The following is a 19,076-nucleotide window of genomic DNA, read 5'->3' on the forward strand; positions in this document are numbered from 1 at the left end:
TCCTTTATATTTTTCAGCATCAACGTTTTGTTCAACAATTTTGACACCAGAAATTAAACTTTTCAAAAATATTCTCGCAGTTTCAGCTGGAGTTTCTTGTTTGGCATCATCATATCCATCTTTTTCAGCTAATGCTAAAATGAATATACTTCTTAAAATAGAATCGAAGGAATCGAAATATTCAGATTGAATTAGCAAACCTATTGAACGCACATAAAAATCTTTTATTGGTTTCCTTCCTTGTAAGCATTTCCACCTACAAATCATATGCACTAAGTGTGCAACATCGATGCGAATAAAAGATACAAGAACATTTGTAGAATTATTTACTAGACAAGAAAAACAAGCTTCACTGTATTCCTGAAGTGACATTTTATTACAAAATGCACGGGTTATGGCACCAAGACGTAATGCCTTTGAATAGCCTGAAACACATTCGTCGAGGTATGGGCGTCCCCAAACATTTGTCTAGGGGGGGGGCAAAATTAATTTAAAAAATAAATGAACATTTTTTTATACATTTTATTATTATTACATTATTATGTATCGTCATTATTACAATTAGGCATTATTATACATTATTCTTTTTCATTAAATATAAATTTTAATCAATCTCCGTGGACATTCTCTACCAAATTGTGTCAGCGCATTTTCAATAAATTTTTCTTTATCTGCATTTATTTTTTCTCTATGAACACTCAACATGCATATTCCACTCAGTCTATCACCGCCCATCGTTGATCGCAACCATGTTTTAACACGTCTTAGTGTACTAAAAGAACGTTCTGTTGTACAACTTGTAGCCGGAAGAGACAAAAATATTTCCAAAGCAACAGCTATACTTGGAAAAAACGTACAGTTACAATTTAACAAATCGATAAAATCAATATCTTGGCAGTCCTTATTTTGCCAAAAATTGTACCAACTTTTCGCTTCAGCTTGTAGATTATCAATTTTATAGAAATCAAAAATCTTTTCAACGCTCTCAAAATAAATTTTTTTCTCCAATTTTTTAAAAATGTTGGGGTGAAGATATTGTAGTAAAAATGCATTATCATTTTTTTTTTCAAAACGTTCTTTTATAGATTGTAAATTTGAATCAATATATGGTATAAACATTGATACTCGGTAATAATCTTCACAACTCTCAGTTTCATAGTTCGCTCTTAGTGACTGTTTCTTTACTGTTCTTGGACATGTAATGAAAATGTCTAAATCAATGGCGATTGATTTCGCTTCGTTAAATAATGTTTGGAAAATGTTATCAGCGTCAATTCGATGACTATCGAACAATATTAGTAATGAATTAATATGCTTGCTGACTTTATACAGATCTACTGACACACCTTGTAATATATTTGTCACAGGTTCTAAAATAGCACTGTACTTCGCCATAATAATCATAGAAATTAAGAATGATGAATTTTAGGCTGCAGAATATAAGTAATGAGCTCGTTGCCTTGTATTAGAATTGTATGTAATGTACTTCATTATTTGATAATGATTTCAAACTTGTCATTATTGAAATAAAATGTTATGAAAATACTCTTATACTTTTATATTTAGACGACCAGCGTGTTTCACAAAATAGTGGTATGTTAGGTATAAGTTTTCTTCTAAGCGTACTTTCACGGAAAAATCTTATAATATCTTTTATAGTTCCAGTAGTATTACGAATAATCATTATTTTATTTAAATCATTTATAACTAAATTTAACCTGTGATTAGAACAATGAAAAAATAACGCTTTGGTATATTTATCCCGAATTAATTTACCAACACCGCCTTCTTGTCCGGCCATTGTAGCACAACCATCAAATCCTTGCCCATAAAGTTTGTTTAAATTTAAACCACAGTCAGTCATAAATGATATAATGTTTGTAGCTATGGATTGAGCATTTAATTTGTCTAACGGAGTAAAACCTAAAAATTCTTCCCGAATTTTTAGCGGATTTGAGTGTTTGTCTAAAAATCGAATTCCTGTTGACAATTGTTCGGTTCCAGAAATATCTGCAGTTTCGTCAGCAATAACAGAAAAAGTATTTGCTGCGTTAGCTAAATTAACTATATCATTTTTAATTAACTTTCCGCATATAGAAATGATTTCATTTTGAATTCGAGGTGATGTATATTTGGCATTTCCCGCATTTTCTGATATATGTTTTTGTAATAATTCATCACCCGGTTCAATTCAAAAAAGTAAAAGATCATTAAATATGCCTGAAGTTGATGTTTTTCCCCGTAGAGAAAGATCATAAGTTGCATAAAACAAAATGCTCGAAATTATTGGTTTTAATTTTTGCCTATTATATTCTATTTGTTTTCGTAACCCTGAATTTGTCTGTTCAAGAATATTTAATTTTTTACCCTTCATAACATTTAAAAAATCATTTGCTCGTGTAGTAGACTCAAGATGCCATTGTGAAGATAGATGTGATCGACAATAAGCATGGAAATCTTTATATTTTATAAATGGTTTTATTATAAACCTTCCTTGTGTACCTCTGTGAACATTTGGCTTAAATAATACACATACTCGACAAAAAGCTCCTTTTACGCCTCTAATAGCCGAATATGATAGCCATGCATTATTTTCTTCCAGCCATATGTGCCTAAATGGACGACTATTTTCCGATTTTAGATCATTTTTAAAATTAGATGAATTAGATGGTACCCATGGATTACACAAAATATCGAACTTTAAAGCATCGTCAATATTTACATTTGACAAGTAGTGTCCTATATCATTTTTATAATAAGCCACTTCCTTGTCATCAACATTTTCAGCTTGTTCAGTAAAACTGCTACCTTTACTCAAGTCAGTAATATTAATTGTACTTGTAGAATTAGTCTCTATAGTCAGACTTTTTGTTTTATCTAACGGTCCATTAAGACCATCGTCTAATTTAGGTTTCTTAAAAAAGTTCCGTATGTCCATAATTAATATTATAAAAAGATTTTACCTTATGTATATTTTATTGCTGCAAGAACGCGGACACGCGGTGATACTCGTTTCAATCGAATGCTGCGTTGAAACTGATGGGAGTACCACCACGCCGCGTATAATAATAATGATAGGTATATACTCAAAAAATACGGTAAGATAAAATAATTCGATTATTATTTTGGCGCACAAGTGCATGGTTTACCGCGGTTGCGGTGTAAGTTTTACCAACCCGACCAGTACACTTGCCGCCTAAATGTCGTTGTCGATCGGACTCCGTGGATCGAAGGTTTTGGAGGCTAGACAGGCATGGAGGTAAATAAATTGTAACACGTATCAAAAGTGGTAACGTCGGTCGGGCGAGTCGACCAGTAAAGTGGTGACAATCGGTGTCGTCACATTATTAATGATAGCTTTCATGGATAGCCGTGCGTTAACATATGGCAGCATAGGTAGACCTATTTTTAGAAGCTTATTTATCATTGGGAATTTTACCAATTGCTGTGGAAATAACATTATTCCAGGGGGGGAAAGTTCCCCGTCTTGCCCCCTGGGGACGCCCATGCGTCGAGGGGCTTCATTCCTGAAGACACCCAATTTGCCATCCAGTAGTTAATGCTCAATGTATCCTGTTTTTCCGATAGCTGCTGTGCTATAGGTATTGTTTTACATTCGTAACTTGTTACAATTTGATAGGTATAGGAAAATATGACCTGAAGAAATTTTACTTGAAGTTCTTTGATAGGTAGTATTAATGAACCCGTTGCATCGACTGAAATTGTTACCCACTTTTATCTTAGGATCACTTTATACATATGACATTGCATTGGTGACCAATAATGTACAAACATTTTGTCAATACTAATGGCATGTATGCTACCATTTAGTTCAGTTCGATTAACGATAGTACCGGATCAGAGCCATGTATCCCTAAATTACTATCCACAACATCTTGCTTTGCTTTCCGCAGAATGTCTGTACTATAAAAAGTTGGAGGCTGATCATCCCAAAACTCCATACATTCATCAGCAAAATTTCTTTGCCATTGTGTGGCACCAATACACTGAACATCCTCACCAATTTTTTGACGTTTTGGATAACGTAAATATCGTTTTTATTTTCTGTATGCTCTACACTAATTGTATCTGCAGTAATTATACTTACTTCCACATCATTATCTGCTATTGTTTCTTCCGCAACATCACCAAAAAATGCTTCTTTACAGTTCCCACTAAATGTGATAAAATCGCCTCTAACAGAATGTGAAACATGATGTTTTTTAATTACAAACGTACAAGGTAACTTATGTTGTTCCCAAAATGCATCCAAAATTAAATCGGTCCATCCTAATTGTAAACGCCAGTACTTTCGAGGTCCTAAGCGTGTTTGATACATTTTTTCAATCGGCTGTATTTGTTTATATACACTATACTTAATTAGAATTTTGAATAATTTGGTTGGTATGCGGTCTTGAATATTTTTTTTTGACTTGATTTCTATACAAAAAATAATTATAATAGAAGTTAATGAAAATTAATAAGTGAATGTTTTTATAGTTTTTTTTTTTGCATAGCTTTAATTTTAGATTCTGAGAAGAGCAATAAATGTATTGATTATACAATGATATATGTTTTTTTTGTGTCTACACGTATACAGTTTAAGTAGTAGAAATAATGATTTGACTTTCAACTTCGGTATCATTTATGGTGGGAAAGTGAATCCAGTTGATGAATTCGGGAGGTCAAAATTCCTAGTAGTTTTCAAAATCGTTAGGAAAAACAAAAAAATAAAATCAGTTTAGATGACAGATTTGGGGTTCTTGTGTAACTAAAAAAAATTACAAAGTAGATATATAGTTACATTTTGAAAAATTATACGGATAAGAAATTTTCGAATTTTTTTAGTTTTTTTAGTTAAACTAATATCAATTAAAACATTTTCGTTGTCTAAAAACTTGAAATTTTAATACAACGTTTTTTATAAGATGTTGTTAGTGAAAATTAAGACATAAGTTGAGCGTAAATTCATAATAATTTTTTATGAAGTTAGTACTTTGACAAAATTCGTCAAAATCACGACTACATTTACTAAATTATTATTTATTTTGTGTTGTAAATTCATAAAAATGTTTCTTTTCATATCTAAGATTTGAAAATGTAATACAAGAGTCCTAATAATTAAGTCAACCCGAGGTTATACATAATATTCTGACAATAATAATTATAACAAAATTGTATTAAAGTGACCCAAAATTCGATGAAATTTGAATATTATGTTTCGACGGAGACGACTCGACGCAGTGCCGTATTTAGACAGTTTTTGCACCAGTGCAAAAAAAATATTGGTGCGCCTTAAAGGGCTTACACAATAATAAAATTATATTCTAACATTATAACTCAATTTTTTTGGTAAAGATAAAATATACAAATGAGACGTGTCAAAGTCACACAAGACACAAGTAATTCATAAATAATAAATATATTAGTAAAATACTCGGGTTATTTGTTTGTATCATTATATTGTACATTTGTAGCTACTAATTACTTGATTGATAATACAGTTCTCTGAATAATACATAGATAGTTATATTGTAACTTGTTAGTAAAACTGATAATTTATGTTATACACCTAGTGTATATATATTTTCAACCTTTGAAGTTTTTTTACGATACAAATCTTGATGTTTTTTTTAAGTTTGTTAATAACACAGTTGTTTTTTGTGTTTTAACAAAGTTTGCTAACGGTTTTGAAAATCACTTAACTTTTTTTAACCGGTCATTATTAAAATTAATTTATTAATTAATTTTTATTTATTTGTATTATTGTACACACAATTCAAAAAAAAAATATGGCAAATTACTAACGAGACAGGCAGCATGTAAACCAATAAACAAAAATAGGTATAGGTATAAATGAAATTATGCATAATGATCGTATACTAAAAGGTAATATAAATATTGCAAATTAATTTAATAAATATTTTATTAATATAGGTAATTGTATTGAAAAATATATACTAAAACCAAATTTAAGAAAGAAAATTAGGATAATCTAAATTCTAAATGTAATGTAAAAGATTCTATTTTTCTAACTCCCATTACTCGTGACGAAATAATAAATAATAATATATTTAAAAAAGATTATGGATCATTAATTCTCATTGAATATGGAATCACTAATTTTATACTTAAAAATCTTGCTGATAGTTTATCCCTTCCACTAAAAATATAATTTAATTTATCTATGTCTTTTGGTATAATATATCCATTATCCATCTTATTTAAAAAAATGTATGGTCACTCCTATATTTAAACAAGGTGATAAACTATTATTTAGTAACACTATATAGTAACTATAGACCAATCTTCTTATCTTTAACCTTGTCAAAAATCTACGATATATATATACGACTATATTCTATAATATATAGAATTATGTCATTTTTCGACAAAAACTTATTTTTCTTTAATAAACAATTTGGGTTTCTCAAGGGAAAATCTACAAGTAATGCCCACTTTTTCCTTAATCAATATGTACATAAAGATCTTGATCAGAATAATAAAGTATTAGGTATATTCCTGGATATTAAGAAGGCATTTGACTCTGTGAAACATCAACTGTTACTTAAGAAATTAAATTATGCTTGAATCCGAGGTATTGCAAATTAATTAGTTAATTAATTAATTAATTAGTTCACATCTAAATCTAAGTTATAGAGTCCAAATAGTCAAAATTATAAATGATAAACTAAGTCAATCGTTATTAGTAAAGCAAGGTGTTCCACATACCACAGGGAACAGTCTTATTGGGTCCGTTATATTTTATCTTATATCTTATTGGTTTACTTAATATTAAAACAGAAACAGAAATAATGTGTTTTGCTGATGACACAGGCATTCTCATCCATGATAAAAATATAGAAAAATTATATAATAAAGCAAATGTTATTTTTAATACTACTAAATCATGGTATGATAATAATTTACTTGAATTAAATTTGAGTAAAACAAAATACATTGTTTTTAATATACAAAATATTGATATTCAAAAATAATTTAAAAATCTGTCAATACTCGATACAGTGCTTAATGAATAATAATCTAAACTGTATGTGTATTGAAAATGTTAGCTATATAAAATACCTACCTAGTAATATACATTGAATCATGTTTAAAATGGAACAATCATAGGTAGAATATTTAATCTCACTAAGCCAAGTAAGCCATCAATTCTTTTATGATTTTCGTAATCTTAGAATTTAGATATATACTATATAAAACACAATTAAAAATAATATTTAAGTATCTCACTAGTTCAGTCAACTATTTATTATAGAATTGAGAGTTGGGGTTATGCTTATGATATTCATCTAAAAAAACTAAAAAAATAAATAAAAGTAATATTACATTTTGTTAAAGAGCACTATTATTAGGTATATTAATAATTCTTGATCGCTGAAAGTTATAGGCTATATTGTTAAAAATACATTGGTTATTTAAATTTCAAACAGCATAATACTTAATTATATTATAGGTATAAATGGTATAATACAGTTATTATTTTTTGCAAGTAGTCGACAAGATTGATTTTAATATTTTTTTTGTTATAATTTAAAAATGATGAACCAGTAAATTTTGGAAATTGTCCTTGTTTCTAGTATATTATACATGTATTTGTATTTTTTAGACGTGATATAATTTTAAAAATATTACACATTTTTTGAATTATTTATATAAATGTTGTAATTGATTATAATTTTTGATGAGTGATGATCACATTTAAATACTAGTAAATATGTTATAGGGGTTTTATTTTTAATTTATATTTATTGTTAAATAGAATTTGACTATAATCTATAGTTTTTATAATAAATAGGTAAGTACTATAATATTTAATTCCAAACAGTCGTGAAAAGTAAATAATAATATATAAAAATTAAAATACACATAATACAATAAAAACGATAATATAGCTACTTAGTACTTATTGTCACAAAAAAATAACGATAAAAAATAATAATAATAATAAAAAACAATACCTGAACATAATATATCATTTTTCCTAAATAGTATCAAACAACAACAACAACAATAGTAAAAGTAAAATGAGTAAAATAATTTTCGTAATCGGTGGTCTTTTCTCATCCCCACCAACCAATCTCTAAACCTAAAACATAATAATATTATCTCGAATAATACGAGTATGTTATTAATATCACTATAGGAATGTTTTCTTTTACAAAGTACACCAAACCTATTCATGATTTGGTTTTCATTTAAATAATTTTGGGTGTTGTAAACTTTCATCCACACCCCCCTCTTCGGTTGTTCAATCTTCTGATATAAAGAATTGGTGAAAGTTGGAGTTATGCGATGGAGCGCTTAGAATAAAGTTTTTTTGACAGCAGGTATTTTTAAATCCGAATGAAGTGTATAATTAGAAACCAATGTAGAATTGAGTTTTTGAGGCGATTCGAAGGGCTTTGGATTGTAATCCCTGGACACATTTGGTATTGGAAACATTGGTATAGTAATAATAATATTATTTCATTACAAAAATAAAATGTACTTGTTAGTTCTAGTAATTTTGTTTTGATTTGATAGAGAAACAGAGGATTGAGGTTACATTAACTCTGATTTGTTAATGAACTTTAAATAATGACGGAAAAATATATTTAAAATCGGAGTGCAATTCTTACTACAGTCATCATCTTTCAAAAAAATAAAAATAATTATTATTGAATCTTTAATATTTTTCAAAAATGTGAGTTTTGAGTCAAGTTTTTAAAATTTTCATTTAATATTTTATACACAGCTAAAATTAATTGAAATTCAAAAAGCCAAAAATAAGCAACTTAAAGTTTACTTCATTATAATATTATAATATTAGAATCACAAGAAACCAATTTATATATAAGAAACCTCTTCACCACTCGTCATTCAAACAAACTTTAAGATTTACAGTAGTAAATAATTATATGTCTTAAAAATTCGATTTTATCAAAATATTATTGGCGTGATGTTCCACGATGCTTTCGAATTCGAGTATCATTAACTGTCAATAAGTATACATTATAAATCGTAATTTATAGACAGATATTTAATAAAAATCGTCATATTATGTATATAGTTTAGTGGAAATTAAATTTAAGTAAAATAAGTAAATATATAGCAATACAATTTGAAGAAAATTTGCCAAAACCACAAAAAACTTTAAATAGCTATAATATTTGACATCATTGCGATGAGGAGACTGATTGAGGGCGTGGGCAGAATTGGAGATGGTCTGGGCGTTTCAAACGGGAATGTCTCGATTATAATCTATTTGAGGAAATCGCCTTTTCATTAATATAAAAATAATAACTAACCACATGCTAAACATAACGGGCGCGTAGGGACTATATATTATTTTGCATATCAGTTAATATAATATTAAATTGCACGACGCAAAGTAACTAAAATAAACGTTCCGCCGAGGCTGACAATATTCAACAACAACAACAACAAAAATAATAAAAATATGTATAATATTATGTCTTGGGTAGGTGTAATATTATTGTTTTCTCATTGGTTGTCGTCAAATCGACTAACAGGCGTGAGATCGGTGTGGTCCGCTGTGGTTGTGGTGTTATGCTCGTTCAATGTAGACCAAGCGCAATGGATTTGAAAATGCAGTCTCGTCTCCAGCGAATAACCGGAGTAATTTTTTCTGCAAAAAAAAAAAAAAAACGTCAAATAAGACAGACAATCATAGAAGAATGCTAAGGTGTAGAGGCAAAAGACTTTTTAAAAAGTTCTAAAAAGTTAACTTTTCATACCAATAATTCCTCCTAATCAAATAAAATAAAAAATGATTTTTTTAAGAAAGGGAGAAACTGTATGTATCTCACAACTTAGTTCGATCGACTTAAAAATATTACCGAATTGATTTTCAGCAATTTTAAATCCATTTTTTTTAGTTTTTATGTTTTTAGCAAACTTTGTCTGATTAATTTGTATATTTTAAAAAAATATTATGAACTGTACTATAGTGAAACAAATGGTTGATTAATGAATGATGAAATTATTGAAACTACATCGGGAAAATTCAGAAAGTATTTTACCACGCCTGTCGAGACTATATAACGGAAGGAGTCGTGGTCGCTTGTTGGTTCACACTGGACGAGTCTAAGTTAGTTGTTTTTTACGTCACTCGGATTCACTGATAAAAAGTAACATGTAAATTATTATTTTGAACACGAGTATATGCCACACGCTTTGTGCTTTATAAAAATGTAATTGATTTTTTTCATTCATGTTTAATATATTTGTATGCTCATGTTTAACCCGTTTTACAATAAATGCCTATTATTGCTAACCATTAAACAACAAGGGGAGTTGTCGGGCTGCATAGACAATTAGAAAATGTATTAATTTAATGGTTCACTAAATTTTAATAGACCAATCATTTTACCACTATAATATATCATGTTTAAGGGACCATTAGCTCACTATGATTCATTAAATGTTTAGTGATCGTTTGTGCAACCCCGAATTATTATAGTACCTATTTAATTTATTTAATCATTAATATTGTGCCACTTTTATCCACCCACTACCGATATCACATCTGTACAAATTTCTAATTTCTTACTGCAATGCTTACGGTAAATAAAACAGTTTATATTAATTATATTGTGTATATTTTTTTTTCACTTTTTTGATTATTATTTATAACAAAATTTTTTTCTATTAAAAAATTAACTGGCTGAGTGTAATAAAATCCTGAATTAAGTTTTCCATTAAACGATTCGCAACAACTTGTAGTTCGTTTTAAAGCCGATGATTCTGTCTACGAAGATTTTTGCAGAAAATCATATTAATCATATAAAATCTTAATACAATTATATCAAATTGCACGTATGCGAATCAATTCGAAAAATGTGTAATTCATCATTATCAGAAACAATAGAAGCCAATTCGTACACTTATTACCATTTCTTATACTCGTATTATCCATGCATATTACTACTATGTTATTAAGAATTATAAATTCGAATTCTGAATTTCTATTTATTTTTCTTGTTATAATTTAGACTTACCTACAACCAATATAAAAAGAGGAGAATTGTAGATAACCGATCTGCTGTACAGTAGGTTCGAGTATATTATACGGGAATTGCCCATTTGAGCCAAAATAAAAAAGTATGTTTTTTTACATTAACTCACTTGTTCCTAATTTATACCTATTTAAACATTTTATAATAACGATGACTCGGCGTAAATCATATTTAAAGAGATGACATATACGTTATAATAAACATAAAGTTATTTTTATAAATGTATAGATTTTAAAGTTGTGTATATTATTGCGTAGACAGATTGAAAACAAGTTTTATATAAGTTTTTATTATGGCGTACGATGTAATAGGTACTTCGTAATCGGCATTCGTCAAATCATCTCATAAGAACGATCGCAGTGTGATGTTATTTAAATATTTGTTACGTTAAATATTAAACACAAGTTATACAATATTTTCGTCAGCAATTTGTTCTTTTTTTAATTTTTAAAATCATAAATTACAATAATAAAGTTAACAACATGCATAAGCGAGAAAAAATACGTATAAAAAATGGCCACAAGATATTGTACTGGCAATGACGTATATTTATTCTAAGAATGTTGAACAATGGAGTTGCTCTAATAAAATATATGCCAAATGCCTATCAAATATATTTATTCAATAAAGAAACACTATTGAAAGGCAGGTAGGTATATGTTGCAAACATTTACTTATAAATTTGGTTTTGATGAAATATGTAAATATAAAATTATATATAAATAGTAATATACCTCTACCTAACATACAAAACAAATTAACTGTTTTTGCAATATTCAATTTTAATTTTATATTTTATTTTCGTATTATTCTGATAATAATAACATTCACTCAAATTTTAATGTATATCGTGTCTTTAAATATGAATTATACTTAATATACTATTAATCTTGATGTTAATATTATTATTTTTTTTATATTTTATTTAAAATATTTGCGGAATTACGGTTAACTTGTTTTTTTTTAATTTCAGTCTTAGCAATATAAGGAATCTCGTATAAAAACTTTTATAACACTATATACACTTTTATTTTTACTAAAGTTTTTTCAGTTTTTACCTCCCTAAAGTACCAACTAGGTCAATTTTCTACTAGAAATTTCCGTTGATGTTTGACGATAAGAGAATAATTTTTTTGCTAGAAAAAGTGTCTTCAAACCCAAAAAATAAAAATAAAAACACATACCAATTTAAAATCAATAGATTCAGAATTTAAAATATGAAATTAAAATCGCTAAATTTACCTATAATAACTATAAGTAAAATAACTATAAGTACATCTATTAGCTAATAACAATATTATAAAATAAAGAAAACTCATTTGGTATTTTTTTTGTTTTCGTGAAGTATTTTATCGAAAAAATGGATTCGTGATTTTATTTTTCGCGATATGGTTTTCCGATAATAAGAAGTTGAAACGACGTTATCCACTATCGTATTGTATCGAATTACCGTTTCCAACGATTTCTACTGCGATAAATAATAATTTTAACAATTACGATTTACGAATTACAATAAATATTAATAATGATCGCGCAGAGACAAGATTATAGACACCGTACTTTGCCGTGTCGAGGTAATACGCCGCCTTTTCCAGGTTGCCTTTAGCTTTGTACAAAAACGCTAACTCCACGTGCGCGTACGGCACCAGAAAACGGTCCTCTTTAATTTTCTTCTCCATCGACACGACAGACTTGAAACACTCTTCAGCGTGCAAAGGGCTGTTCATGATGCGCAGGCACACGCCTTTCAGCAGACACCCGAGTGCCTTGTTATCGTACTCGAATTCGCTGCCATATTGACCTGTCCAAATAAAAAACAAATATCAGTATTACAGTGGTAGTGCTGGGCTTTTTTCTAATAGGAGATATTTTTTTCAGTGTTTATTAGGTGAGGGGGACACAATATTTCATTATTATCGTTATTCTTTCCATTAATTAAACATATTTTTTCATATAACAAAATATGAAGAGCCGAGGAAGTCACTCCGCTGTTTACCTTTATAATAGTAATTGAAAATTCTACCTAAGATTGAGTAATTTTCTATAATGATTATGTTAAATTTGTATTCAATTTTAAATCATTGGACATAAACAATGCTGGGTGAAGATAGTTAGACAGCCCATATTTCTAAGGATATTATATTATTATATATTATATTTGTAGTATATTTAAATTGCTATAAGTAATTTATTTTTCTAATAGTAGTATGGTACCTTGGTTTAATAAATTGTGGTGAAAAACAAATCGCATATATTACATACCTGCTAGTAATTATCTACAATATAACTTTCCTGTACATTTTTGTGATATTTAAATACGCATACAACAAAAATGATGTGGTCTATGTAGTTTTAGATTCTGTTAAAGTATAAAATTTCAAGTTTTTACAGTTAATATTTTTCCAATTATAAAAAAGCGATATTTTCAAAAATAGTTTTGATTAAAAATTATCGTATTCTTCAATATACCTATATTAAGTATCATAGTAAACAAAACGAGTATATGACAGTGTTAACCCGCAGTTATCAGGTTTTTTTAAATACATAGTCAAATTATATTATTAAAATAACGTATTTTTGTATATCATTGCAAAATCCTGTTTTTTTATTTTTGTAATTGCAGCTTATAATTTTTCCGATTATTTTGAAAAGTACTCTTTTGCTTGAACCCTCAAGTATCAAATATAGATGATTTTCTACCAGAAACCACTCTTTGCAAAGTTGAAGATTGAAGCATTTGCGATTACCTAATAAGTGTTTGCAAAATAAAAAAACCACATATCGTTGTAAAATCAATTGCTCCCCGCTTAGGATCTAATAATATATAAATTATAATTCATTATTAAAAAATACCTTAATTATATACTACGATTTAAGATATTAAGAAAAATAATGTCTTATATCGTGTCTTATATATATATAACTATATAAGTATGCGTTGTATTATAATATATACAAATGAAAATATTAAGTAAAAACATAAAAATGTATTCATTTGTTAAATTATAGGTAGATTATACGTGGGGTAAATTTATCAAGGTATTTCCTAGTATTTTCCTTGACCACAGCAGGCGCGTAGCTAGGAATTCCAAAGGGGACTCCCCCTTTCAAGTTATTCAAAATTAATTGACAAAATTATACACATCAAATTAATAACATTACGTATACTTTATTGTACAAACGCATTACAATAAGTGAATAAATAATGGTTTATGAGAAAAAATTTAAATATTATTATTATTGATAAAAAATTTTTGGGGGGGTGTTACTACACTTGTAACATCTCCGGCTACGCGCCTGGACCACAGTGTATGTACCACCGGTTAAAATCATTAATAATAAGAACACGTCAGCCAACAGTACCTACCTAACGATTTTCAAACAGTTCCGATCGCGTCATTTATCAGTTTCATTAGAATTTGCAAATTCATTAGTTACTACGCGTTTCGAAATAAAAGCTTTAGAGACTTATGGCTTACGGGTATGGCCTCGGTCGGGTGTTCGTGATTTTCATTGTCACAAAGTCCCGACAAATTTGTCTGAAAATGTTTTATTTAGTCTATAATTTACAACGGCGTCTTTGTCTGTTCGTCAGATGTTTTTGTTATTATTCCACAATCAGTGACTCAGTTTTTATTTATAATTTTTACGTGCACTGCAAAATTTGTGCTCAAAAGAAAATTTAGCTTACAATCCTTAAATATTGTTAACATGCGATAATTTTTACGATTTTACTATCACTATGATATCATACGGTCATTAACGTGTTTTTACTGTACGATTTACTGAACAATCTGTATAATTATTTTACGAAGTGAAATATTCACATTACCGATTAATTGTAAGGGCATATATCTTATATGTACCAGTATTGTACTTTAACTCCGAACATATTATTTGACGTGAATACGTCAAAATAATGAAATATGAAAACAAGAGAAACTTTGACGAACTTGTTAACCATGTTTTAAATGGTAAGTTCAGCAAAGAACTTTGCAGCTTTTAACTTTAAAGTGCAAATTACTTTTCACAAAATAAATATTAAATTGGATACGATGAAAATGGTTTTTGAACATGACATTAAAAATAAGGTTTTTGAACTGTTCATTTTATACAATTTTAAAGCAGTAAAAATATTAAGTATAAAGTATAATTGCATAAAGTTTGAGATGTTCCTTTTATAGATTAAACGGCTCAGACAGATGGTACCTATACCTAATACTTTAGAGTTTAGATGAATACATTTTGCGAACTACCAGTAGCGACAAGATAATTAATGAATTAATAAACAACAAATTATGTTGGAGTACTTGGAATTATTATAATACTGTTGAATATAAGATGAAATTTGTTAATTAATTTTAATTAATAGTGACATCTAAGTGATTTTAAAGAGAGACGCAAAAAGTAAAGGCATGCTGACTGCGCTTTTTCATTTCACTGAAATAAATAAAGCCTTGGCTTATTATAAGTATATTGATTTCTCGACATCCTAAATTATTACCTATATTTTACATATTTTTAATTATAGTATTTAAATGTCTATACATCCTCCGAATCTCCGAGATGCTCATTTTATCAATCTTATAGAATAATAATTTTTTTTATCACGAATATCGTTTCATGTGTCATCTTGACTGGTATAAATAATACACTCATCTGTATATTATAATAATTATTATATTGTTTATTATGTCGATAAAAAAATAAATAAACCCAGAGCCACTACGACAAAGGACAACGGGATGAAAATAAATAAATTATATAACAATCTTGTTTTATTTTTTAATTCATATGATTTTTTTTTACTTCTAAAAATATTGTTATTACATGGCGATAACCAAACACTAGTACAGCCAAAAACTGGTATAAAACCTCTTTCTATCGACCACCAGTCGATTTAGCTCAGCCTTGTAGCACAATGCCACAATTAATATTATAAATTTCGTTTATCATAAATCGGAATAGTTGCATGTAGGTTAATACAACAATAAACTTACTGTTAACCTGATACAAAAACAAATTTGTACATATCATTATTGTTCATATAGTCTGTATAAAGTTTTATTTTGTACGTTGAAATCGCAATTAAATACATTTTTGTTTTACATATCTCGAACGTTAGAGCAGATCATACATATTTATATACTCATAATATTTATATTATGTTATTACTTATTAGCATCCATATGTTTTTGGGTTGAGTACAGATATTTTTATTTTCTGACTCTAACCGATTTTGAGTAACACAAAGTCACTATATATCACTAATTATTATGTTACTTTACACAGTTATAATAATATAGTAATACTTCATAATAAAGAACCGATATATTATATTTTTAGTTTAATTTAAGATTTTAAGTAACTAACCTAAGATACTTGCAAAATAACGGCGAAAAACCCAATAACATATATATGAAATATAAATGAGATTCATACATTTTCCTTGAAGTGGTATTTTTTTTTATTTTCTAATATTACGAGTCAGTAATCTGAGGTATAAATTGTAGACAAGTAGACAGAAATAAATAAATTGCGTAATCTATTTACAAGGAAATGTGAAGTTATATTATTTGAGGCTTAAAGTGGCATAAAGACCAAGGGAACTAAAGTGATCTTTATTAGTCTATTCTCCATAAGTATCTACTATTTTAAGCGCCATTCCACGAGTGTAAACTTAAAAAACTCGTTAATTACTTAGAAATTGTAATTTTATCACGTATAACCGATGGTGTTCATTAATACTTTTTACCTTTAAATCATCACCCCATATATACTATTAATTTATTTTATGTGTAAATTTCTCATTTTTGCCGTTACCTAATTTTCTAAAGTAATTTAAAAAAAATATTATTGTTATCATTATATAATTTATATAATAAAATATTTAATCTTAAATAAAAAAAATGTGTTTTTGAAATAAAACTAATATAAATTTAAAGAAACATTGATTATACGTAGGTATATTGTTTAGGATAATAGGATGTACATTACACGGGTCATATTAGTTTTCTCAACTCCTATACAAAAAATAACAAAGTAAAATATAATAAAATAAAATAAAATATAAAATATCTTAACTGAAGAAATTATTTTGATTCAGCTAAAAGGCTTGGAGGTGCTAGCATACGTTAGATAAAAAAAATATAAAGAGGACGTGGTTTAAATGCGGCACGTGACTGAGTCTATTTGTGCCCCCCTCTACGTTAACCCCTGATTATATTAACTATACAAATGTTGTCAATGCCAAACTGATTTGCACGTCGACATTTTCGTTCAGTTCAGGACTTTAGGATAGTCAATTTAATACAGTTATAAAGTTAACCCTAGAGTTTTGAAATGATAACGCTTTGAACTTTGAAGTTAAAATAAATCCAAATTTTTATCAGTTTTCACATAATATCTGATGTACCACTATATTATTATCTATGGGCTGTGATAAAAATAAACTTAATGGAAATATATAATATTAATTATTTTAATTTGAATGAAACTCAAGGTTTCTCAATAGTTTTACTAACTAGAATTTAAAAAAAAAAGTTTAGCTTAAAGCCATATATTAAATTTTTATAAACGTTTGAATTTAAACCGTTGAGAAAATTCATCAAAATCTTAAATTATTTTACTGACGACCGTCTCCGGTTAGAATCGTTTTTCGTTGTATACAATTATTTAACATTGAATTAAAATTTTGCTCATCCATTGCAGTGACTAACTCTATAATGACGAGGTTACGAGATGTTGTTTAATTTGCATCTGTAAATTAAAAAAGATGTTTGGTTCTATCCTCAACCTTTTTATTGCACTAGAACGTGTCATGTACCTGTCACTTTAAGTTATGTTTAGCTAGAACTCAAATTTTTATAAAACTGTTTATTGTTTTTTTTAAATTTATATTTTTTGGCTTTTATCTGTATAATCTTTATGTACGTAGCAGTTAGGTTAGAGCTAATGGACAAAAGCTGTTTTTACATATTTTGATAAAATTTAACATTTTATTGGAGTGGAATTAAATTACACATGTTTTTAAGACTTAATAAAAGTATAAAATAATATTTCTTCATGTAGAAAGTACTAATATTACATTTTTTTGACTGCGAATCTATCATTGTTTTTGTAAACAAATATTGATTCTACCGTTTTAAACAGGAAGTTAAATGTTTTGTTCATAATTTTGTTAATACATTTTACTAAAAGAATATTTGTTTTGTAGAAAATACTTAATCAAGTTACTAAATTTATTTTTAATTATTTTTATTTTCAGTTAATTATACAGGAAGATTGTTATAAAAAAGTTTTAGAGTGGAGAACACAATAATATAATTTTTTTTTAAAGTGTACTTATGTTAATATCGCGTTAAAAAAATGTATTGAATTAGTTATTATAATATATCTAATACACGAACCTAGACAATATACATTTATTCTGTGTTTTTTAATTTATTAGTGGAAAATTTTTATTTCAACACGCCTGTTGGAAATGTAATTATTTGCTACTGTGTAAAGTCAGGTATAGGATATCTACCTTGTATAATCAATGATGTTTATCAAAAATATAAAAATATTTGAACTGAATAATTACTGAAGCGTTTATTCTGCATGTATTTTTATGTTATAATAACTATAAGAGGAACATTTTATGAATGTACACGGTCTGATGGTCAAAACCAGCCATACTCAACCTAGTCGACATGTGACCCAACACATTTTTTTTGTAAGCCACAACAACTCAAAATAAAAATCACACTAATAAAAAATTACATTTATTACTATTTGTCATTAATAATAAATGAGAAATCGTTATATTATCGTACATATATTTTTAATTACTTAATCGTTCGTGAATTATCTCCACTTAGGTTCTTTGACGCGATCCGAGTAATACGTAATAAACATATAATATGGCTGTTCTAAACGAATCGTTGACATTGCGAATCGCTTAAGATGTCACTCTATATAGTCAGAAAAGATTGCTCGCCGGTTCTAGGACACGATATCATGCACCCAGCCGTTGTATCGGGATTCAGCCGG

General features: G+C 27.9%; 2 protein-coding genes across 2 annotated transcripts in view; both read right to left on the minus strand.

Annotated features, from left to right (window-relative positions):
* Positions 1-591: 591 nt before the first annotated feature.
* LOC132924952 (uncharacterized) lies at positions 592-1,395 on the minus strand. Its single transcript, XM_060989386.1, has one exon. The coding sequence runs from the start codon at positions 1,393-1,395 to the stop codon at positions 592-594; it is 804 nt and encodes a 267-aa protein (XP_060845369.1).
* Positions 1,396-7,750: 6,355 nt separating this feature from the next.
* LOC132924599 (tetratricopeptide repeat protein 39B-like) overlaps positions 7,751-19,076 on the minus strand; it is a 40,008-nt gene continuing 28,682 nt past the window's right edge. Inside the window, exons 13-14 of the mRNA XM_060989005.1 lie at positions 12,603-12,843; positions 7,751-9,652 (exon numbers count right to left, since the gene is read on the minus strand). Of these exons, the coding sequence (XP_060844988.1) occupies positions 9,508-9,652; positions 12,603-12,843 (386 nt within the window). The 3' untranslated portion in view covers positions 7,751-9,507. The remainder of the gene's footprint in view (positions 9,653-12,602; positions 12,844-19,076) is intronic.

This window comes from Rhopalosiphum padi, chromosome 3 (genome assembly GCF_020882245.1).
Source record: "Rhopalosiphum padi isolate XX-2018 chromosome 3, ASM2088224v1, whole genome shotgun sequence".
Classification (NCBI taxonomy): Eukaryota; Metazoa; Arthropoda; class Insecta; order Hemiptera; family Aphididae; genus Rhopalosiphum; species Rhopalosiphum padi.